General features: G+C 41.0%; 1 protein-coding gene across 1 annotated transcript in view; it reads left to right on the top strand.

Moving 5' to 3' along the window:
* Positions 1–24,871, top strand: part of LOC136885432 (rho GTPase-activating protein 44) — a 382,026-nt gene that overhangs the window by 272,155 nt on the left and 85,000 nt on the right. Inside the window, exon 14 of the mRNA XM_067157983.2 lies at positions 3,659–3,818. Within this exon, the coding sequence (XP_067014084.2) occupies positions 3,659–3,818 (160 nt within the window). The remainder of the gene's footprint in view (positions 1–3,658; positions 3,819–24,871) is intronic.

Raw genomic sequence — 24,871 nt, 5'->3', positions numbered from 1 at the left:
AACGACTGTCCTTCCTGTCTTGTCGATTGAAGTGGCATTCAGCACTCTCCACTCTTGTGTTAGAAGTTTGGTATCATGCTGATTGATGCTGACAGCATTCTGCTCTTTTGGAGCTTCTGTTGCCATTTCTTGTTTTGAGTCAGTGAAATCCTATCCAGTTGGGACTTCTGTCTCCATTTTTTCATCTTGGGCTTGCTCCCAAATCTGCTCTACTGGAGCTTCCTTGGCTTCCCTTGATGTCGAAGTTTTTGAAATTGGTTCTTTATAAGCATCCATATTTTGATCAATCATAGGGTTTTTGCCCCTTCTAGGGTCCTGAGCGTCGTTCTCACCATCCGTTGTGATGCATACAGCCAGACATTGTCCTCCCGCAACTCAGGCTCTCCGTAGCAGAGACCACGCCTCTCAGTCGTCCATCCAGCGGTCCACCCCTGGCCCGAACCTAGCCAGGTTTGTTCCCCCTTCAGTAGGCCTACTCACGTGGTCTCCACTTGGCATTAAAATGACTGAGTTCACAGCCATGACTTCTCCCCTAGGTTGGGATCACCCCTTTCCCAACCTGCGGCTCGTCCTGGCTATGTAGAGCAAAGTGATGTGTTGGTTCCAGCACCCCGCAGTGAGCCTTCACCTCAATCACCAGCCCCACTTCACCTGAACCACCATATCACCCATGTGGAGGAACCATGGATGCCTCTCTAGCATGTGTGGGCGAGGTCTCCACTTCCAAGCCTTGACTTGGGCTAGTAACAATTCCAAGCACTAACCTGGCCTCCACATTACCAACCTACGGCCATCACAGGCACCAAGACAGAAATAGCTCTCATCTGAGAACACAACAGATCATCACTCTACCCTCTAGTGAGCTCTAGCTTGACACCACTGAAGTCGCAGATTGCAGTGATTCAAAGTTAGTGGTATGAACGCTACAGGACGTCTGGCTCGGAGCTGTCCCTCAAGTAATCAATTTGTTACAGTTCGCTGTGTCACTCTGGTGCTAATTGAAGCTCTAATAGGAGCTGCTGATGCAGCATAATCCACCACAGCCATGTGGCGAATAAGGCGGTCTTCCGTCTCCGTAGTGTGTGTGGTCAGACCGTGGTTTTCTCGAGACAGTGCCTTCCCGTGACCACTGTGCCAACACTGATGCACTGTGTATACATCTCTGCCAAGTCTTTCTGCAACATCGTGGAAAGAACATCCTCCTTCTTGTAGCCCTATTACATGGCCTTCTTCATCTCCTTAAAGGCATGTTTGATTCTTACCTTCCTCATACCATCAACACCAGATGATGACTAACGCTCACAAAGTGTTAAATACAGCATGTTTCCGTGGTTTCCCATTTTCACACCAGGCAAATGCTGGGGCTGTACCTTAATTAAGGCCACGGCCGCTTCCTTCCAACTCCTAGGCCTTTCCTATCCCATCGTCGCCATAAGACCTATCTGTGTCGGTGCGACGTAAAGCCTCTAGTAAAAAATACAGCATGTATTTAAAGCAAACTTCCTTTGCAAGGTCATAATGGCTTCTTAGCACCACTCTTCATCAACTAGCAGGCAAATTTGAATAGGCATCATATTTCAGATGTGCAGACATGCCTCCTGAATTTTATTTATCTAGCACAACTCCTTCTTCATGTTGGAATTTCATTTTCTGCCTGTATATATACTGTACAGGATGATTCCGCTGTTCACCTCAAATAAACTTGTAAACCATTAAAGACATTGATCATTTGCTACACTTTTGGTAATATTACCAAGGGGCTTATAATTGAACTTAAAATATTTTTTCAGAATGACCACAGAGATAACAGTACTAACTTTATGATAATTATTTGTGGATATTAGGTCATGTATTAATAAATAAATACCAGCTGACGCGTTTCAATCCTGCGACCAGGATCGTCTTCAGAGCAACAACAAAGCAAAATGGCTACGGTCACTCCACCTTTTAGCATCCTACACTCCATAGTAACCAGACTCAAGATAGAGAGAGACCCTGTTAGAAATATAGTTCATACCAGGGCCTCCAGAGTCACGGAGAAAGACGTTGACAAGTTAACTATGGAGGGTAGCCATGATTTACTCAGTATATAGCCGTCACCTTTGTTGAAATTATTCGGGCGTTTAGCAATTTCTATCACCCGAGTCTGGTTACTATGGAGTGACCGTAGCCATTTTGCTTTATTGTTGGTCTGAAGACGATCCTGGTCGCAGGATTGAAACGCGTCAGCTGGTATTTATTAATACACGACCTAATATCCCCAAATAATTATCATAATGTCATTTAGTAGTCGTGAAAGTCTACGTATTAAGTACTAACTTTGTTTTTTAAATGGAACTTGACTGTTCTCCACACCTAGCGTTAGAGTCATGGATATTATAAATTCAAGGGTGGAATTATTTTCAAAATCTGGAAAGTAGTGTACTTTTTGAGAAAATGGAATGTCTTCAAATGTACTTTATTCACCGGCCATGGGCCACCATATTCAAAATTAATCTCTAACCTGGTGACCGAGATGTGTGACACACATGAATCCTTAGCAGTTGACATGCACAGTTCCTTTGCCATCTTCTGCCAGCTAAGTATTCACTCTGATGTGCATGTAAATACACTATGATAACATTGCATGATTTAAAATCTTTGATAGTCATAGATAACTCATAAAGGAAAACCAGATTTGCAACATTATTATCTTGACATGTGATGTTAACCATTGTACATTTGGCATTTAATAACAGATTTTAATTAAAAACAGTGTTACTATTAAAGTTACTGTAATCCTAGGTGTAAAAATCTGTGCAGTTCAGTGTTTAAAAAAAAAAGTCAGTACTGTAACATTATCTCAACAGATATTCACACACTGCAAAAGTACTGCAAATCTGGATATGCAAAAGCTTCTAAGGGATAGCATGGATAGCATTACCATGTAATGTTAACCATTATCTTCACTGTAACATTAGCACCACTACCGATAGTGATTTTTGATATCTTTAACTGTTTACATGTTATTTGAGTTGAACATCTTTGCTCACTCGCCCTGTATATTTTGTAGCTTTTCCAGTACATGATTGTTTACCATTTGCCAAGAACTGTTAAATGGGATCTTTCTCTTAATAATCTTTGCGTGTTGGATCTTCTGGTCTTCCAAAACCCTGCATTCATAACTAGCACTGTTGTCTCTTCCGCCTTTTACATTTAAGGAATTAATGAAATGTACAGCCATTACTATATTTCTGCATTTTTTGCCCTCTACTGAAGTAACCTATTCTTTTCCATTTGTCTCGCATCACCCTGTTTTCAAGGGCAATAGATAAAAAAGGTGCATTCCTTACTAAACCAATATCTCTTTTAATTCTCACTATAAATTTATTTTTTTTTAATGTGTTTTACATTGATGACATTGATGAGCATAATTCTCATATGCAGTTCTTCTATGATTATTTAAGCTACACTCCCTCTGAAAGCTTGAAGTGAGTGCTATTTGGTGGATAATAGCTTTTGTGTATGTACAGTGAATGTAAAAGAAGCATTTGTTGTGGGGTTGTGAATTATTCTATCACAATTTGTGGGTTTATCCTTCCATACTATACTTCAGCAAGATCTTTGAAACTTCTGTGTTTTGCTTTTGCTTAGTGTTTGTATGTATGTCCGTTTTCAGTCTGAACGTCCAATGCTTGAGCGAACTCACATGTATTCAGTAGACAAACAACAGGTGTCTATTATACAAGTGGGAGGAGAGAGGGAGAAGACTGATAGTGTGTTACAGCGTAGTCCCTCTGTGGGGGGAGGTGTTAGACCTCTTTCGATGTCACTGCCAGGTAAGTGTATGTTCTTAAATTGCTTTATGTAGTACATTATTGTTTTATTGTTCATTGTTGTGGCTCGATGGTTATTTTATTAGTTTTTAATTTTCTTCTGCCTCTTTTGTCATTAGAAGATTTTTCTTCATTGCTCTTTTATTCTCTTAAGTTTGCATTGTGCTACTCCATTGTAAATATATTTTTCATTGCGGAGCTCTGTAGTTTGGCATCTTACTGTTTTGGTTCCCAAATAAATAAATAAATAAATAAATAAATAAATAAATAAACATTTACCGGGCGAGTTGGCCATGCAGTTAGTAGCGCGCAGCTTTGAGCTTGCATCAGGGAGATAGTGCGTTAGAACTCCACTGTCAGCAGCCCTGAAGATGGTTTTCCATAGTTTCCCATTTTCACACTAGGCAAATGCTGGGGCTGTACCTTAATTAAGGCCACGGCTGCTTCCTTCCTAGTCCTTGCTCTTTCCTATCCCATCGTCACCATAAGACCTATCTGTGTCTGTACGACGTTAAGTAAATAGCAAAAAAAAAAAAAAAGTAAACATTAGAATACATTTGATGCATGAATATTGTGTCTGGTGGAGATATAACTTCCTTTTTCCATTCAGTACTCATAGGGTCATGAAAATTAAAAGTGCACTTACCTTGGTCAATAGTAGAGGCCATGCAAGAGTTTGCACTATCCGCAGAGCTTTTAGTGACACTTAGGCTCCCTAGTGGTGAATCATTGCAGCTCGTTTATCTTCATGATACAGATTGACAATCTAGAGAAATGAATTTCATTTTATGGGTCCGTATTGAACTTTGATTACATACATACATACATACATACATACATACATACATACATACATACATACATACATACATACATACATACATACATACATTATCATTATAGACTGTTATGCCTTTCAGCGTTCAGTCTGCAAGCCTCTGAGAATTTACTAAACGTCGCCACAATCCTCGATTTGCAACTAGTGTTGTGGCTTCATTTAGTTCTATACCTCTTATCTTTAAATCGTTAGAAACCGAGTCTAACCATCGTCGTCTTGGTCTCCCTCTATTTCTCTTACCCTCCATAACAGAGTCCATTATTCTCCTAGGTAACCTATCCTCCTCCATTCGCCTCACATGACCCCACCACCGAAGCTGGTTTATGCGTACAGCTTCATCCATAGAGTTCATTCCTAAATTAGCCTTTATCTCCTCATTCCGAGTACCCTCCTGCCATTGTTCCCACCTGTTTGTATCAACAATCATTCTCGCTACTTTCATGTCTGTTACTTCTAACTTATGAATAAGATATCCTGAGTCCACCCAGCTTTCGCTCCTATAAAGCAAAGTTGCTCTGAAAACAGACCGATGTAAAGATAGTTTCGTCTGGGAGCTGACTTCCTTCTTACAGAATACTGCTGATCGCAGCTGCGAGCTCACTGCATTAGCTTTACTACACCTTGATTCAATCTCACTTACTATATTACCATCCTGGGAGAACACACAACCTAAATACTTGAAATTATCGACCTGTTCTACCTTTGTATCACCAATCTGACATTCAATTCTGTTGAATTTCTTACCTACTGACATCAATTTAGTCTTCAAGAGGCTAATTTTCATACCATACTCATTGCACCTATTTTCAAGTTCCAAGATATTAAATTGCAGGCTTTCGGCACAGTCTGCCATTAAGACCAAGTCGTCAGCATAGGCCAAACTGCTTACTACATTTCCATCTAACTGAATCCCTCCCTGCCATTTTATACCTTTCAGCAGATGATCCATGTAAACTACAAACAGCAAAGGTGAAAGATTACAGCCTTGTCTAACTCCTGTAAGTACCCTGAACCAAGAACTCATTCTACCATCAATTCTCACTGAAGCCCAATTGTCAACATAAATGCCTTTGATTGATTTTAATAATCTACCTTTAATGCCATAGTCCGCCAGTATGGCGAACATCTTTTCCCTCAGTACCCTGTCATATGCTTTCTCTAGATCTATGAAACATAAACACAACTTCCTATTCCTCTCGTAGCATTTTTCAATTACCTGGCGCATACTGAAAATCTGATCTTGACAGCCTCTCTGTGGTCTGAAACCACACTGGTATTCATCCAACTTCCTCTCAACGACTGATCGCACCCTCTCTTCCAAGATGCCAGTGAATACTTTGCCTGGTATACTAATCAATGAGATACCTCGATAGTTGTTGCAATCCTTCCTGTTCCCTTGCTTATAGATAGGTGCAATTACTGCTTTTGTCGAATCTGAAGGTACCTTACCAACACTCCACGCTAATTTTACTACTCTATGAAGCCATTTCATCCCTGCCTTCCCACTATACTTAACCATTTCAGGTCTAATTTCATCTATTCCTGCTGCCTTATGACAATGGAGTTTATTTACTATCCTTTCCACTTCCTCAAGCATAATTTCACTAACATCATTTTCCTCCTCCCCATGAGCTTGGCTGTTTGCAACACCACCAGGATGATTTCCTTTTACATTGAGAAGATGTTCAAAATATTCCTTCCACCTCTCCAGTGATTCCCTGGGATCTATTATGAGTTCACCTGAATTACTCAAAACACTGTTCATTTCCTTTTGCCCTCCCTTCCTAAGATTCTTTATTACTGTCCAGAAAGGTTTCCCTGCTGCTTGACCTAGCCTTTCCAGGTTATTACCAAAATCTTCCCATGACTTCTTTTTGGATTCAACAACTATTTGTTTCGCTTGGTTTCTTTCATCTACGTACAAATCCCTGTCTGCCTCGGCCCTTGTTTGGAGCCATTTCTGATAAGCCTTCTTTTTACGTTTACAGGCTGCTCTCACTTCATCATTCCACCAAGATGTTCGCCTTTTCCCATCTTTACACACAGTTGTTCCTAGGCATTCCCTTGCTGTTTCTACTACAGCATCCCTGTATGACACCCATTCACTTTCTATATCCTGAACCTGCTTACTGTCTACTGTTCGAAACTTCTCACTAATCATATCCATATACTTCCATCTAATTTCCTCGTCCTGGAGATTTTCTACTCTTATTCGTTTGCAGACATATTTCACTTTCTCTACCCTAGGCCTAGAGATACTTAGTTCACTACAGATCAGATAGTGGTCTGTATCATCGAAATATCCGCGAAAAACTCATACATTCCTAACAGATTTCCTGAATTCAAAGTCCGTTAAGATATAGCCTGTTATGGATCTGGTGCCCCTAGCCTCCCATGTGTAGCGGTGAATAGCCTTATGCTTAAAGAATGTATTCGTAACAGCTAAACCCATACTAGCACAGAAGTCCAGCAAACGCTTCCCATTCCCATTAGCTTCCATATCTTCCCCACATTTACCAATCACCCTTTCGTATCCTTCAGTTCTACTCCCAACTCTCGCATTGAAATCGCCCATTAGCACTATTCTATCCTTGCTGTTCACCCTGACCATGATGTCACTCAATGCTTCATAAAACTTGTCAACTTCATCCTCATCTGCACCCTCACATGGTGAATACACGGACACAATTCATGTCCTAATTCCTCCCACTGACAAATCTACCCACATCATTCGCTCATTTACGTGCCTAACAGAAACTATGTTGCGTGCAGTGGTATTCCTGATAAAGAGCCCTACCCCAGACTCTGCCCTTCCCTTTCTAACACCTGTCAAGTACACTTTGTAATCTCCTATCTCTTCCTCATTATCTCCCCTTACCCGAATATCACTTACTCCTAGCACATCCAGATGCATCCTCTTTGCTGACTTAGCCAGTTCTACCTTCTTTCTTCCATAAGCCCCATTAATATTGATAGCTCCCCATCGAATTCCATTTCGTTCGCCAAGTTGATTCCAAGGAGTCCCTCGCCTGTCAAATGGGAGTGGGACTCCATTACTCCCATAGGGCCGAGGCTTGCTTAAAGTGTTCTGAGCTCGGTAAATTCATGAAGCAGGATGCTGCCCTACTTGCACATAGTCCAAGTGAGGATCTCTCCTCTAACGGGTTATGGACCACCGGTGAATTGTATAATCCTAGCCGCCTGAGCACAAGGAGGGCCACGACTCAGAATATGTCCGAGATGCCCACTCCCATTCCATAGCAACTGGTATCCTGACTCTCAGGACCACTTACTAGGCCACTCAGCCGTTGCCCATGGTTCACGAACTAGGACGTGACTACAGTAACCCACAAACATGAACCATGAACTTTGATTATTAAACCAAATAAAATAATAAGTGAGTTATTCTACCTTTTCAATGCAAATTAAATAATGTTTAATAAATAAACATTCAATGGGACCAGTTTCGACCTATTTAAAGGTCATCTTCAGCCATATCGTGTGTAGAATAAAGTATTTGAAACACAGTTGTTTTAAGGATGGTCTTAAAACATACCGGTATGTTTGACACTATGAAAAATTGTTTTATAAAATTTCCTGAAAACACATTTGTTGTAAGAAATTATTCACTTAGCTGTAGGAATATATGAGAAGAAGAAGTCTTAGAATATTCTTCGTAGTATTCGAGAACGTAGATACAATTCAAAATTCACAGTCTTGATGAGATGTGGAAATGGGCATATATGCATAGTGTTGTTGTGGTAGAGGAGAAGAAGTCTTATGGTATTCTTCTTATCACTGCAAAACGTAGATACACTTTAAAATCATTCATAATCTTGATGAGATGTAGAATTGAACATATACAGTATGCAAAGTATTGCCTTAGTAAAATGTGAGTTAAACAAATACAGCTGCTCGCATAAGTATTTGTCCACGTACGTCGTGAGGACAATGGCCAATAGCACAAATATCATAAAGAAGTTAATGATAAACAAATAATAGTATGTTTTATTTGCCATCTGAACATCTGAGAACATAATGTATAGCACTGTAAGCACTGGCATTTGGAAAAAATAAAAAACAATTACACTGCTTCCAGAAAAGTCACGTTGCAAAAGTATTCGTCCACTGTAAGAACTCGAGGAATGTTACAGTCATTTCCTAAGAATCAGCAGTGCATCGAAGTCCTTTGGAAGCAATCACAGCTTGAAGGCTTTTTGGCATGGATGTCACCAGCTTTTCTATCACTTACAGGCCTATTTTTTGCCATTCGTCCATGAAGTATTGCTTCAAAGCTTCCTTATTTATAATACGCTGCTTGCTCAGTTTACATTTTAATTCGGCCAATAATTACTCTGTGCGGTTTAAGTCTGGGGACTGGAGTGATGTCTGCAGCACATGAGGTGTATTGTAGAGTAGCCATTCCCTAACAACATGAGCAGTGTGCTTAGGGTCATGATCTTGCTGGAAGAAGTACCCACTATCAAGACCTAATTTTGCTATGCTGAGTGATATGTGTTGCGTTAAAATTTTCAAATATGGAATCTTATCAATCCGTTCAGGTATTATATGGCATTTACCTACCCCAGCTGCCGACATACACCCCCATACCATAATGGAACCTTCTCCACATTTTACGGTTGGTTGCAGACTTTGATTTTCAAGCTCAGCGTTCTTCTTTCTCCATACACGTCGCTTTCCAGAGCAGTCATATAAACAGAATTCGCTCTTCTTGGTAAACAGCACATGTTTCAAAACGCCGGAGGCTTTCTAACGTACTCTTTGGCGAATGCCAGCCTCTTCTTACAGTTCACCTCACTCATCGAGGGGCTTCTTCTGTCTTTTACGGCCCTGCAAAACAGCTCTGTAACACACATCGTACGGTGTTTGTGCCAATGTTCTTCTCAGTGAAGGTTCGTACATCTGTTCGAAGCACAGGTCCAGACACATGGGAATTTTGCTGGACGGTGCGTATAATGCTTCGCTCTTCTCTTGCTGTCAGCTTTCTTGGCCGCCCAGTTCTTGTTCTGTCGAATACAATTACACTGGTCTTATATCGCTGAATGATACTTGCGACTGTATTTTGCGGTATTCCTGTTTTCTCAGCAATTACTCTCTAATAATCATCAATTTGGTAGAGTTGGATAATTTGTTCGTGTTCAACAACAGTTTGTTTCCTTATCTTAACCATTGTATTCAGGGCATGCACTAGGTGTTCACTCACTCGCACTCTCCGCATCACTGATTGGCTGAGCTTGGTGATGTGACTGACTTCTTCAATGCTGTTAACGTTAATCAAGACAGTGCACAAAGTGGACGAATACTTTTTCGTTGCCATTTCCTAGCTCAACCACACTTCTTATTTTTTATTAAAGAGGATTGACCTGCAAGAGGGTATATTCTGCCATTATTGTAAGTATACATTGCATATCCACTGCTTACTTCTTTCTTAACGTACCTTAAGCTTTTGTAATGTATTCGTGGTGTTCAATATATGAAAAGGGCAGATGGACGAATACGTATGCAAGCGGCTGTATATTATTGCAGTGGAAAGGAAAATCTATATAGTTGTGTATAAAGAAAACAATGTAATAAATGTTGAAGGTATCCATGGAGATTAATGACTTCATTATTATTATTATTATTATTATTATTATTATTATTATTATTATTATTATTATTATTATTAGAAAAGCACATGAATGTGCATTACAAAGATTATTGACCGTTTTAGTCTCTGCTATAATCGCATAGAGATTTGTTGTTGTTTTTACATCTTGTGATGTGATATATGTCACAGAACTGATCACACAGCAAACACTCACATTTTTCATTTGGGTCGTGATAAGACATATTTTTACATATTTTATGGTGGTACCCGTGTACTGCTAGTTTTATTATCACGTCTTAGCTTCTGGTTGGCATTCGTCCAATTTCGATCCAACATGGCATCTGTAGCGGAATTTCTTCTCTCTTCTTCCGCCTCTCCGCTAGGTGTGCTTCGACATTCGTTGTGGATGGCAGTGGTAGTTTTATCCTCAGTTCTTCAATAAGGAAGGGTTCCTATGCTAGTTCGTATGTTAGGCGGGAACGTGTGTATTTTGAGATGCCCATTATGGTCTTTAGGAATTTTGCCTTAACTCCTTCTATGGTGGCCAGGTCTCTCTTTGTTAGTCTTTCCCGTATCAAGTGGATTCCATAGGTGAGTATTGGTAGGATCGTTGTGTCAAATAGGTGCATAGCTGTTTTTAAGGATAACTGCTGTAGGTTGTTGATGTCGTACATGGCTTTCATAGCTGCAACTGCTTTGTCTTTTATGTGTAGTCTGAACATCACAGTAGTCTGCAAGGTTATTCCCAGGTATTTGAATGGGTTTACTATTTCCACTTTGCCGTCGTCATATTCTACGTTGTCGTTTGGTGCATTTCGTCCGCCTTTCCGAAAGACCATCTGTTGAGTTTTTGTCCAGTTTATTTACAGACTGTTATTTCCTGCCCATTCAGCCAGCACTGAGAAAGCGTGTTGGAGCTCTTCCTTCTTTGTTGACCCTAGGACCATGTCGCCTGCATATATGTAGATCACTGCATCCTTTGCTCTTTCTCTGATTGCTTTTGTTACATCCGCGGTGGCAATATTGAATAGTATGGGGCTGAGTGAATCACCTTGCAGCACTCCATTAATTTGGGTGATTTCCTTTGTTTTATGGGTTGCATCGTCTATGGTGATCTGGTTGTATGCTAGAATATTTCTTATTAGAGCTGTAAGGGGAGTATTTCCAATCATAGTTTGGAGTTTTGACATTAGTTTCTTCCTGTCTATTATGTCGAAGGCTTTTGTATAGTCTATGAAGACTACATAAAATTTTCCTTCGTGAAGCCGTTGTGCTTCTTCTATGTCATTGAGTAGGTTTTGAATTGCATGCAGGGTTCCTCTTTCTCTTCTAAATCCAAATTGCTCTTCTGGCATTTTCGGGTCTACTTCTTCAACTATCCTGTTGGTTAGGATTCTTGTTAACAGCTTGAAGATATTGCTTTCTAGAGCGATTCCTCTGTATGAGTTTGGGTCGTTGGTTTCACCTTTCCCTCTATAGAGGGTATAATTGTTGATTTTCTCCATTCATCGGGAATATTTCCTAATTCTAGGCATTTATTAAACAGTTTGGAGCATATTTCTGCTAGATGCTGCGCGGATTCTTTAAGGTGCTCATTATAAAACTCGTCCGGTCCAGCGGATTTTTTGCATTTTGTAGCTTTGATAGTGTCTAACACCTCTGCTTTGGTGATGGGAGGTATCGCTTCAAGCTGGTTGTTGTATTCAATTTCGTACGCCGCCTGTTTCCTTGCATTGTTAAGAATATGAGTGAAGTGCGTTTCCCAGGTTCCTATTTCTATGTTGCTAGTTCTTGATGATCTTCTGGGTCTGATGGCTACATATGGGTCTTTTATTGCTTCTTCAGCGGTTTTTTCACCTTCTTTCTCTATGTATTGAATACGTTTTTGTGTTAGTAGGTTCTTGTAATATTTTCGTTTTTCACTGTATATTTGTAGGTCTTCTGGTTTTGACGTCATCTTGGCTTGATGCAGCGCATTTAATGTGATTCGTCTTTCTGTGTAGCACTCCTTGTCGAACCACGGTTGAGCTTTTCTTGTGTTCAGTTTGTGGGTTATACTTGCTTTTAGCATATCGTTGATTGTTGCTAGGGCTTTGTTTAAATCACTCTCCTTGATTGCCTTTTCTGCTTCAGTTACATTTCCTAATACTCTCTAGTTCTGCCAAATTTATCTTCCTGGATATGGTGATTTTTACATTTGTTGTTATAACTTTCTTTGGAATCTTGAGTGAGAATTTGGTCTGTATGGGGATGTGTTTTCTCAGCGGGGTTACTGGTGAAGTCCACAATCCCTTTTGTTCTAGAATGTGTATATCGTCTCCTTTATGGAATACCAGGTCGATGGTGCTACTTCCATTGTGGGCAAAATAAGTTTTATGTTTTGGGTCATTCACTAATTTGAAATTTTCTTCATCAAGAAATGTGAGGACAGCTCTACATTTCATGTCGGGTTTGTCTAGTCTGCAGTTCATATCTCCTGCTAGTATGACGTTTTCTTCTGTGTTTGGAATTTTTCTGAAGGAAAGCGTTAGGAGCTCCATTATTTCTTCTATGTCGGTGTTCGGGCTTATATAAATGCCTATTACAGTGAACTTGATTGTTTTTGCAATTATTAGATTTTCTTCTGTATGTAGGGTCTTCATGGGTCCTATCCATGGTTTGTAGTAGATAGATACACCTCCTGATGGCCTTCCTTCTGTTGGTTTCCTTGCTAGGGAGTGGATAGAGTAGAATCCTTGTATGTCTATATGTTTCGTGAGGAATGTTTCTGTGAGGACTAGTATGTCTGATGTTTGTAAAGCGTTTTCTGGTGCTAGTTTTAGTAGTCCGTTTAGCCCTTCTACATTCCAAAGGAGCATGCTTATGGGATTATTCGAGAGATACGCCTTCGTTCCTCCTGGAGAAACGAAATTGAAATCGGCGCACAGTTACTCTTCTTGGCCAGAAGTCGGGATTATATGCTTTGTTTTCTCCTCTTGTTGTGATCTCTTCGCAACTGATGTTTCCTTGGATTCCTTTCTTCCTCAGATAGTTTGTCACCATCTCTGTAGTCGTTTCTTGGTTCAATTTCCCAATAAATAGCCAGGCTTTCTTGTCTGCCGCTTGTAGATCATCTTCTACTGTTCCAGTGCCAATTAATATTTTAGGTGCTGGTCGGCGTTGTTGAGTGCCTTTTAATTTTAATTGTGACTGCAGCTGTGTATTTCTTTCTTCTTCCGTATCCGCTCTTATTTGTACATTTGTGTTGTTGTCTCTTGGTTGTTGCTCATCATTTCCTTTTTCTGGGAGTGGGGGGAATTCTTGTTTGGAATCCGCGGCGTCTTTGTTCCTATTGGTTGTTTCATTGGTTTTCATATTTTTTTGTTTGGTCACAGATGGTGCCGGTTCCCCTGTTGAATATCGGTGGATTGCTTTCTGTACTTTTTGCTCTATAACTGCATCCAGTGTTTGTTGTATATATTCTGTCATTAATTCCACCTTGAGTGTCATTTACTATTTACCAGGATGCCCTCTATTTTGGACATGAGTTTCTGGAGTATATCTTCTTTCTGTTTGTTTGCAGATTTAATTTACAGGTCTTGCATATCCATGTTAAGTTGCAGTTACTTTTGCACATTATATCAAATTCTCCTTGTTTTATACCAGCGCAGTCCTTGTGATGCCATAATTCACAGGCTCCCTCGCACTGTATTGCTTGTTTGTCCTCTTCAAATCCTTTCTTGCATGTACCGCACTTCTCTTCTCTTTGGTTTTCTGCGTGTTTATGTGGCGACATCTTTGGGCAAGTGTGCACTTTCCATTTCCTCTAACGGTATTTACTCTGTGAGTTTTTAGTCGTCCGTAATTTCTTTGTCTTTGTTTTTGCACTTGTATAAATTGTAGTCTGCTATAGATGTTGTACACCTGATATTGGTTAGTTAACACTCGTGTTAGTTTGTCTCTTTTAGGTATCTGATTCTTCTATTTGTCACTTACGGGTTGATTTATTTAGACTATAGGCGAACAACTTCTCGCGCATAAATTGATAACGTCATGGCCATCTATATACACTCCTTGATAACTGGTGGACTATCCACGAGTATTTATAAATTCCAAGATAGCCAACGGAGTTTTATATATTAAGTTAATATCGATTGCTCCTTGGCGAATACTTCTTGGGCATTCTTGGGCGAAAAATTAAAATGGTGGGTTTAACACAAATCCTCAATAAATCCAATTGCTTCTAATCACCATATCACTAGCAAACTAGATCTAGACAACACCAATCCACATGAAGGTAAATATTTGAATTATACTAAACAGCCACTCGCTTATATTGACTCACAATAACACCAGTTACACACACGCGAAAAATAGACGTTTGCTGGCCTTGTTTGTCCACCTAATCGATAATTTTTTTTAAATGAAAGTGAAAAGGCACTTGAAGATATGAATTTAGTTTAAAAAAATTATATTCTTTGTATTAAAATGGTGGAATGAATTCTCATCTAATGCTGATATAAAAGAAATGAAAGATAAAATTAGAAAAATGTAGGAAATAGTAATGAAATTTAAGGGATGTAAAATATTGAAAGAAAGAAAGGAAATAAGACAAAATGTGGCTCATCTTACATAACCAATTCTTGGACATATTAGTAAACTAAGGTACTTGGAAGCAAAAGACATGGAAAAAGAAAAATACTAAGGTTTAAAAGTTGAATAAATATATAGTTGTAATGAAAGGTGTTATGAATGGAGGGAAAAATCTTAAGGTGGGGCTGAAAAATGAGGAAATGGAGGTAAATGGTGAGGAGAGGTGGAATGAATAGAATGGAAGATTGAATTTAGATTGGTTAAATTAAATTTTTTAAGAATAATGATTAAAAGATCAAAAAGAATGTTGGTTTTTCACTTTTTTTCATTTTGGTTGGAATTAGAGTTAAAATATTGATCCAAATGCATGAAAAAATTATCTGTTATATCAAATATTGAGCCTTTGTGTAATGTTTTAAGAATTTTTAGGTCTTGTTGAATGTCAGTGAAATTATGGTTATAGTCATGCATATGTTGACCTACAGCTGAAAATTGTTTGTATTTAATGGCATTCTTATGTTCTGAGTATCTAGTGAGGAAGTTTCTCCCTATTTGTCTGATATAAGAAAAATTGCAATTATGACATTTGAATCTATAAACACCTGATTTAGATAAACAATTAAATTTGTTAATAGAGGTGGAGTTGTATAAGATGTCTGAATTATTATTAGTTTTGAATGCTGTATTTATATTGTATTTTTTAAAGGTGTTTGTGATTTTGTAAATGTCCTTGTTAAAAGTAAAGGTTGAAATTGTTGAGGTGTTAGGTTTATCTTTAATTTAGGTAGTTAAAGAGCGATGTCTGTACTTATTAATTATTCTATCAATGAAAAAGCTGTTGTATCCATTTGATTTAGTGATGAAATAAATGGTATATAATTCACTTTTTAGGTCTTGTTTGGACATAGGAATAGTGAAAGCTCTATGAACTAAACTATTGTAAGTGGCCCGTTTGTGGGTTATAGGGTGAGTTGAATCATGACGGATTATGGAAATAGTTTGAGTAGGTTTTCTGAAGATTTTATAACCTAAAGAGGTTGAGTTTCTAGTGATGGTTAGGTCTAAATAGTTATTTTTTTGTTCTAGTTCGGATTCAAGTGTAAATTTAGTGCGGGGGTCAATATTATTAACCCTTAGATGTGAAGCGTGTAATTTACTCCCTCAAGTCTGATGCTCCCGGTAATGACGACATACCATTATCTTTCATAAAAAATATTATTGGTGCCATATTACCTATTCTGACGCATATATTTAATCATTGCCTTGTACAGGGAGTATTCCCAACTGTGTGGAAGCACGGTATCGTCATTCCTATTCCTAAGAAGAATTCTCCTAGTTTACCATCAGATTATCGCCCTATATCCATTCTCCCACCCCTTTCCAAAGTACTAGAACGCTTGGTACACGAACAAGTCCTCACTTACTTGACTAACTTCTCACTGCTTGACCCTTACCAATCTGGTTTCAAGAAAGGACACAGCACAACGACTGCCCTACTGAAAGTAACTGATGATATCCGACAGGCAATGGACACTCGACAAGTGACTGTACTGGTTCTACTTGATTTTTCTAGTGCTTTTGATACTGTTGTTCCTCAACTGCTACTTTCAAAATTGGATTCATTAAATTTCAGCAAGACGGCAATAAACTTTTTCAGTTCGTACCTCAAAAATCGCCGTCAGTGTGTCAAAGTAAATAATAGCAGATCTGAGTGGCTTAACAAACCCCTCAGTGTCCCCCAAGGGTCTGTACTTGGACCATTGCTGTTTGCAATTTACTTACACGATGTTGCCAAATCGATTACACATTGCAAGTATCATCTTTATGCTGATGATCTGCAGATCTACTACCACTCAAGAAGTGATAAAATTCAGAGTGCTGTAGAAAAAGTTAATGCTGATTTAAGTCTCATAAGTAATTTTGCATTGAGTAACAATCTCAAAATTAATCCTCTTAAAACGCAAGCAATAATCATTGGTACTTCAAAAAACTTACACGTCTTAAAACAATACGAAATTCCTCCTGTAGCACTAAACAATACCATTATTCCATTTTGTGAAACAGTTATGAATCTTGGTGTGGCTATAAGCGAAACATTGAACTGGTCGCAACATGTGATGAAAGTGTGCCAAAAGGTATATCAAAGCCTGCATCCTCTGAAGCGGTTTAAAAATATATTTCCTCGGTCCTTGAAAATAAAGCTCATTCAATCACTCTTGTTTCCAATTCTCGAATACTGTGATACAGTTTTTATTGATATCAATAACGAGCAAAGCATGAGACTGCAACGTGCCCAAAATGCATGCATCAGGTATGCATTCGACATACAACCATATGCCCATGTATCCCCATTCTATACACAATTATCTTGGTTACGACTGAATGACAGACGTAGACTCCACGCAACTACTTTGGTGTATCAAGTGCTTTCTGAAAACACTCCTCCTTACCTATCCACCAGATTTCGCTACCTTAGTTCCCTGCACCTGTTCAATACCCGGTCAGGCTGTACGCTAGAAATTCCTGTGCATCGAACCGCAACCTACAATAGATCGTTCACTATCACCGCCACGAGCTGGTGGAATGAACTCCCCAATGACATCAGGGAAGCTAAATCTAAGACAAAATTTAAAATCCTTTGCCAGCGTCATCTTTTAAGCACTTCCAGTCTTTCTTGAGTGTGAATGGGATGCATGAATGAGAGTGAATATGGTTGTTTATTGCAATGTGTTCCTGTATATAATTTAGTTATACTTTACTCACCTTAGTTTAGTTAGTGATACTTTAGTTGCTTTAGTTATACTTTAGGTTGTAAAGATTTCATATGTTTAAATTTTATGTAAAATATACATTGTATATACATGAAGTGGTTAAGTGTAAGAAAGGGCCGGGAGCCCTAACTTCGCCACAATAAAGACGCTTTAATAATTAATAATAATAATAATAATAGATAAAGAATGGGTGAACCCTGCCTTTGCAGGGCTCCACACGTAGGTCTGTGAAGACCCTTTGTGTCCCTTAAACGGGTTTGCCTAGTCCAGACCTAGTGCTCCTATAAAGGATACCAGTGTCCGGATGTTGGCATTCCTGATGTCTTCCAGGCTCACGAAATGTGAGCCAAGGTATCGATGTCTAGTGCTTGCAAGAGCCTCACACTGACATAACACATGCGCGGAGGTCTCCTCCTCCCTACCGCATCTTCTACACATCGGATCCTGACTGATTTTCATGATGTGTAGGTGTCTCTGTAAGGTATTGTGGCCTGTCAACAGTCCAACTACCATTCGCATTCTGGTCCTATTCAAATTTATCAGGACCTTTTTATAACTTTGGCTAGGCCCTTTGATAAGTTCACGTGCCTGCCTTGCTATAGTTAACCTCTTCCAAATGTCTAAGTGAGACTGGTTTGTCCACTGGGATATTACCAGTTTCACGCTTCGGAGTGACACTCCCAGGAAGGGCTCTGGTCCTATAAAAGGACCTTTTGAGCCTTGTTTCGCTAGTTTGTCAGCTTCTTCATTTCCACTGATACCTGTGTGCCCAGGGACCCATAAGAGGGTAACTGAGCTAAATTCACACAGCTGATCTAACATCCTTTGGCATTCCCATACCATTTTTGATGTTGTTTTAACTGCACATAGTGCTTTTAACGCTGCCTGGCTATCGCTGCAAATAGTGATACATCTTCTGTGTCCAGGCATTTTCCGTATATATACAGCACAGGCCAGTATTGCATATACTTCGGCCTGGAAAACAGTAGCGTATTTACCCATAGGTAGGGAGAGCCTTGTCTTAGGCCCCCAGACCCCGGCGCCTGTGCCCGTCTCTGTCCGCGAGCCATCTGTGTACCATGTACAGCCCCCAGACCTAAGACGGGCCCCAGCATCCGCGGCCCACTCCTCCCTTGTGGGTATCACCACTGTGAATTTATAGTTCAAATTAAAGCTAGGCTTCATCAGGTCCCCAATCATCATTGTCATAGGGCAAGTCTGGTGAAGCCTTGTGAGAATAGAGGCATGACCTCTATTCGGATTCTTGAAGGACCATCCTCCGAGTGACCAAAGGCGGTAGGCACTCATTCCCGCTATTTCCTTAACATATAGATGTAAGGGGGGAAGACCTAGGATGGCCTCCATTGCACATAATGGTGTAGTATCCAGTGCCCCTGTTATTCCTAGACACGCAAGTCTTTGGACACTGTTTAACTTGGTGGTCACAGTTTTACTTTCCGAGCCTGGCCACCAGACTAAAGATGCATAGGTGATCGTGGGCCGTACAATAGAAATATAGAGCCACTGGACCACCTTAGGTCCTAGGCCCCAAGTCTTTCCAACGGCCCTGCGACAGGCCCACATAATCTTGCGAGCCTTATCCACCTTATGGTCTATGTGTTTCTTCCAGCTCAGTCTTGCCTCAAGGATTACCCCTAGGTACTTAACTGAGGTTGTCTTAACTAATTTTTTCCCAAATAGGAAAGGCTCTGACAGTCCGTCTAGCCTCTTCCTCCTGGTAAATACCACGAGCTCCGTCTTGTCGGGATTAACCGACAAGTCCGTGTCGTGGCACCATCTTTCCACCCTACGTAGGGAGCTCTGTACGAGCTCTGAGACCGTACTGGGGAAATTTCCAATCGCCATCAGGCTAATGTCATCTGCATAGCCTTGGGCGTAAATTCCTCCAACATTTAACCTGGTAAGTAGTTCATCCACTACCAGACACCATAATGTTGGTGATAATACTCCTCCCTGTGGACACCCCCTGTCTATATTAGCTCTCAACATAACTGCGTTGAGGGTAAAAAGAACTTGACGGCCCTGCAGCGAGGCCATAATCCATTTTATGAGCATCCTGCTCACTCCTCTTCTCTCTAGACTAAGTTCTATGGAGCCCAAAGATGTGTAGTTAAAGGCCCCTTCTATATCTAGGAATACAACCATAGCAAGTTGCTGCTGATCCAAGGCACTCTCCAGCCTAGAAACTAGCTGGTGTAGTGCCGTCTCAACCGACTTCCCTGGTTGATATGCATGCTGATGAGGATGCAGGGGACAGTCTCTTAAAACTTTCTCCCTGATATATCTATCCACTAGTCTTTCCAAGGTCTTAAGAAGAAAAGACGTTAGACTGATGGGTCTATAATCCTTAGGTCTAGTATATGAAGACCTTCCGGGTTTAGGTATATATACTACCTTCGCCTGACGCCACAAGGAGTACACGTACCCCATAGTGAGACAGGCTCTAAAAATTCTGACCAGGTATGGTATAAGGACCTCACCCGCTTCCTGAAGAAGCGCCGGGAAGATCCCATCCATTCCTGGGCTTTTGTAAGGGGCAAAAGATTCTAATGCCCACTTCACCCTTCTGTGGGTAACAATCTCTGCGGCTTCCTTCCAGCCACTTCTATCGGGTCTGAAGGATCCGCTCGATTCTACTTCACTATTCGTGACTGCTGAACCTGGAAAGTGGGCATCAAGCAGTAGGTTCAGGGTCTCCCTCTCTGTGGATGTGTATCCGCCCGAAGGTGACTCCAGTGAGCCCAGCCTTGCCCTTCCATCCAAGGTTAGAATTTTATGAAGCCTTGCCGCTTCATGTTGACTTTCAATGGAGTCACAAAACTGTCTCCAAGATTTCCTAGAAGCCTTTTTGACTTCTGACTTATACCTTCTTTGTGATTCTTTATAAGAATCTAGGCTTTCTTGATCCTGAAGTTCCCTGTATTTATTCCAGAGCCTTCGTGTGTTTCTCCTCAGGTGTTCAAGATAACTATTCCACTTGAAACTTCCTGTTGCTCTTTTTGCCTTAACAACTGGGCAGTTTAATTCATAAGAGGTAACCAGTATTTGTGTGAGAAAGCTCACACTAAGCTCCAGCTCCTCTTTGTTCTTAATTATATTTGAGGGTCCTCCTTCCAGTCCCCTCCTCACGTCCTCCCTAAAAGACGTCCAGTTGGTTCGTCTAGGGTTTCTATAAGGTGGGATCTCGAAGGAGCCCTCTATATGAAACACAATGTGTCTATGGTCTGACAAGGAAGGTTCTAAAGAAACTTTCCAGTCTTTAAATTCCTGTATGATTCCCATGGAACCCAGGGTAAGATCTATGATCCCCTCACTCCTGTTATTGATGAAGGTAGGGGTATCACCTATGTTCATGATCTCAAGATCAGTTGTACATAGAAATTCTATGAAATGCTCTCCCCTTCGGTTTGTGTGTTTGCTTCCCCAAATGCTGTGATGAGCATTGGCGTCGCATCCTACTATAAGGTTTAGTCCTTGTTTCTTACAATATATCACCAGTCTCTTGAACTCCTCCGACGGGGGTGGAGATTCAGAGTCTCCTGGGAAATATGCAGAACAGACAACCAGATCTCTTGGCTGTCCGCCCTCTTCATATCTCACTAGAACTGCTACAAGGTCTCTAGTAATGAAGCCTGGTATAGCCCAAGCGTTATGATCCTTAACTAGTATACATGCTCTAGGCTTTTCCTCTGCTATTCCACTGAATAGAGTGAAGCCTGCACCTCTTAGTCCCATGATATGCCCCTGTCTAAGCCAGGGTTCTTGTATCAGGGCGACCGAAAACCTGCCTTTCTGGATACTTCTAATAAGTACCCTGGAGGCCGCTATACAATGTTGTATGTTTGCCTGTATGAAAGTAATCATTCCTTACTTTCATGCAATACTTTACCTTATGCGGTCTCCGGAACGTGCTGCTCCGTCTCCCGCGATGAATCTTGAGGCTTGGCTGGCCCCGGTTCCTGTCCGGGCTCCCGCTCTTCGCCCCTGCTAGTCTCAGTGTTGTCTGTGGTGGGGTTGGTCCTCTGCTTGTCACGCTTGCCCTCCACCAAGGTGAAGGTAGCAACATGCACCCCGCAGAAGATCTTCTTCCCCACCACTTTCTCCACATCTCTGGAGTCCATGCTGACCACAAGTCGGACACCTCTCTTCTCCTCCTTGCGGTCATAGACCCTCCAACTGTTGGGATTTAAGCCATGGTTCTGGCGTGCCATTCTTCCCAAAAGGACGTTATTGTCCTTTGGTTGTCCTGGTATCCAGACCATGACTCTCTTATAGGAAAGGAGTTTATCCATGCCCACAATTGTGAGCCTGGCTCCTTCCCACGGTTGTAGACCTGTAACAAGACTAGAAAGCCATGCTACAGTCTCATCATTCTCTGCGATAATGACGGCCGCACCTCTCGACAGATAGCAATCCAGGAACTGAGGCTTAATGGGCCCCTGCTCTGGAAGCCCGTCTATCAGATCGGTGATAGCCCCCTCCACAGATTCTACCTGTTTCTCGGTTAGCTGCTGGTCAGGATATCCTACAGGTACAATGGCCATCCTGATCCCAGCTTTAGCTATCCTAGCATACTCCACCTTGGGTTTTTTGTGGGTCGGCCGATCTTCTTCTGGGGTTGCCCCCGACAGAAGTCGTTTCCCCACTGGTGTCTTGGTGGGTGGAGTCCTCTGTGCCCTAGAAGCAGAGCCCTTTTCAGGGTCCTGCCTCTTGTGCCCATTGGATCCCCCCACCGTCGTCGCTGTCATGGCAGTAGAAGGCCTCTCAGCTCCAGGAGTTTGGCCATCTTTGGCCTGCTCCCGGGCCTTTAAGGCCTTCTTATACCTCCTCTTCTCAGCGCCGGAGCGCTGTTTCTTCTTCTTCTTCTGGATTAGTAGATTGCCCACCTCTAGAGTGAGCTCTCTTACTGTCGAGGTCGTACTATCCGAGGGTATCTCCGAAGAGTACCCATCGGTTGTTGAACTGGTGTTTCTCTCGGAGGCCCCAGAAGAGCTCTCCGGTTTATGGGTAGCTACAGTACTCATTTAGGTCCCACGAGGAGCTAGGGAAATATATGTCCGCCCAGGCAGAGCCCCGCATACCCGGGTAAGGCTACTTACTTCGAGAGGGCGCCAAGTATCTCGAAGGCTCCGTTCAGGACACATCTCCCATGTGCCATGCACCCCATCGGCACGGGTCGCGTTACACCTTAGGGTTGGGTGGTGCTTTAGCTTCCTCCTCCTTGTATACCGAATGGTTACCCAACAGGGCTCCACTCGGCATCGCAAGAAAGGAGCTACTAGTCCCCCCCACCACGAAGAGGATCTTCAATTGAAGAGGGTAACCAAGGTTAATCCCCTACAATTGTAGAAGCACACACGAGGGGGATTATTAACCCTTTCTGCTCGTGTGTCGACCTGAGGTCGACAGCCGTCACTTAGCGTTATAGCTCGTGTGTCGACCCTGAGTCGACACAGTGTTTCGCCGCTTGTTGGTAGGTTACCTGGGATGCCAGGGCTTTTGTACTTCGTTTCGTAAGTGCTGGTCCCTTCTGGAAACTGAAAGAAACCAAATAGGTGTGTTTTAGTTTCTCTTTGCTTGGCAAAATTGCTCCGTTTCCTTGACAATGGAAAGCAGTCGCGTGAAGCAACATGGCGGCGCACAGTCTGACCGAAGCAGAGATTCTTGCGTCTCTTTCGGCTGATTTTGATGATAGTGACCATGAAAGTGATGAAAATTTTGAATCTGGCAATGAAAGTGAGTATATTCATTAGTAATTCAAATGACGATATTGATATCAGCGTCACAAGAAATCATGGAGGAGGCAATAGTATTGTGACTCGTCCCGGTTCCAGTCATACAGTGCTGACTTCAAGCATACCTTGGAGATTGTGGAGAACAGGTGATGAAGGATTAGCCAAATTTCCTTACAGATTAGTCAGTGATTTATGAGTTGTGGCAATAGACCTAAAATAGAACTAGAGTACAGGTAGCTATTTTTTGCTGATCAGTTGATAACCTCTATTGTCCATGAGACAAATAAATTTGCCAAAATGAATATACAGCAAAATGTTCCACTTCCGAAGAGATCTATCTGGTTTTCTTGGAAGGCTGTGACTTTAGAAAAGCTGAAGGCATTTATTAGTGTAATTACCAACATGGAGATGAATAGTAAGGCAGAAATGCAAGGTTATTTTAGTGAAGACCAGTTGGATAAGCAAGCAGGGCTCCATCCAGGCATTTTCTTTGAATACTTCCACACACTCAAGACATACCATTAAGAAAGTGAAAAACATGATTTTGTGTCATGTAAATACCATACATTCATTCATTTTGTAGTTCCTTCCTGTATATATTGTTACAACCAGGTTTTAAAATATGAAGAATGCTGACAGAAATAAATACGAGTTGGGAGAAATCAGGACTTAAAATAATTTGAGTGGAAAGGGTTAAGATTTAGAAGAGTGGACTCGGCACTAGAAATGTTTTCATCTAAAATAACTAGGACATCATCGACATATCTATGACACCAAAAATGAGTCCATCATACATCTCCAGTAAGACATCTAGCAGTGTAATCACAAAACTTTGAATACTATTGTTATTTATACAGTAAAGCAAGAATAATATGGCTGAAAACTGAAATTTTGAAACCCATTCGAATGAAGGAAAATCCAATTACATCGCAGGAACACATTAGAACTCTACTCGGAAACATTACATAAAAATTAAAGCAAATATAGCAGGTTGCTGTAATAGAGAAAAAGAAAATAAACCATTGCTCTTCCCTCTCAGTAAGTCGATTGGACTTCCATATATATGGTAAAAGACTTTTCCATGATTAAGAGGATTAACACATTTTCTGCCTCTCATCCTAACAAATCTCCAGGCAACCCTGGTAAGAAGAGGTAGGCCGGGCTAATTATTTTATTATGCTTGAGAATATTATGGATGAAAAAATTCTCGAGACATGATGTGATGCATTCGAGGGCTGAAAAATTTGAGTTCTCTCCTTACCTCTCGCCCCCACGAAACGAAGTGTCACTAAAAGTTTAGTGGGTAGTATTCAGGTCTTGCATGTTCAGAAGGAAATGTCAGTGCAGTTGTATAGTGTAAAATATATCTGTCCCATCAATGATGTAGCAGTTGTAGTAGTATTATATAGTGAATACAATCAGATCACTGTAAAACATTAATTCTTCAATCAAAACCTCTATCTTATCAGTGAAATAAATCCTGCAGGTAGGCTATGAAATAATACTTC

Source organism: Anabrus simplex, chromosome 1, assembly GCF_040414725.1.
Source record: "Anabrus simplex isolate iqAnaSimp1 chromosome 1, ASM4041472v1, whole genome shotgun sequence".
NCBI classification, from domain to species: Eukaryota; Metazoa; Arthropoda; class Insecta; order Orthoptera; family Tettigoniidae; genus Anabrus; species Anabrus simplex.
The sequence above is the reverse complement of the archived record's forward strand: the minus strand, read 5'-3'. Positions and strand labels throughout refer to the sequence as shown.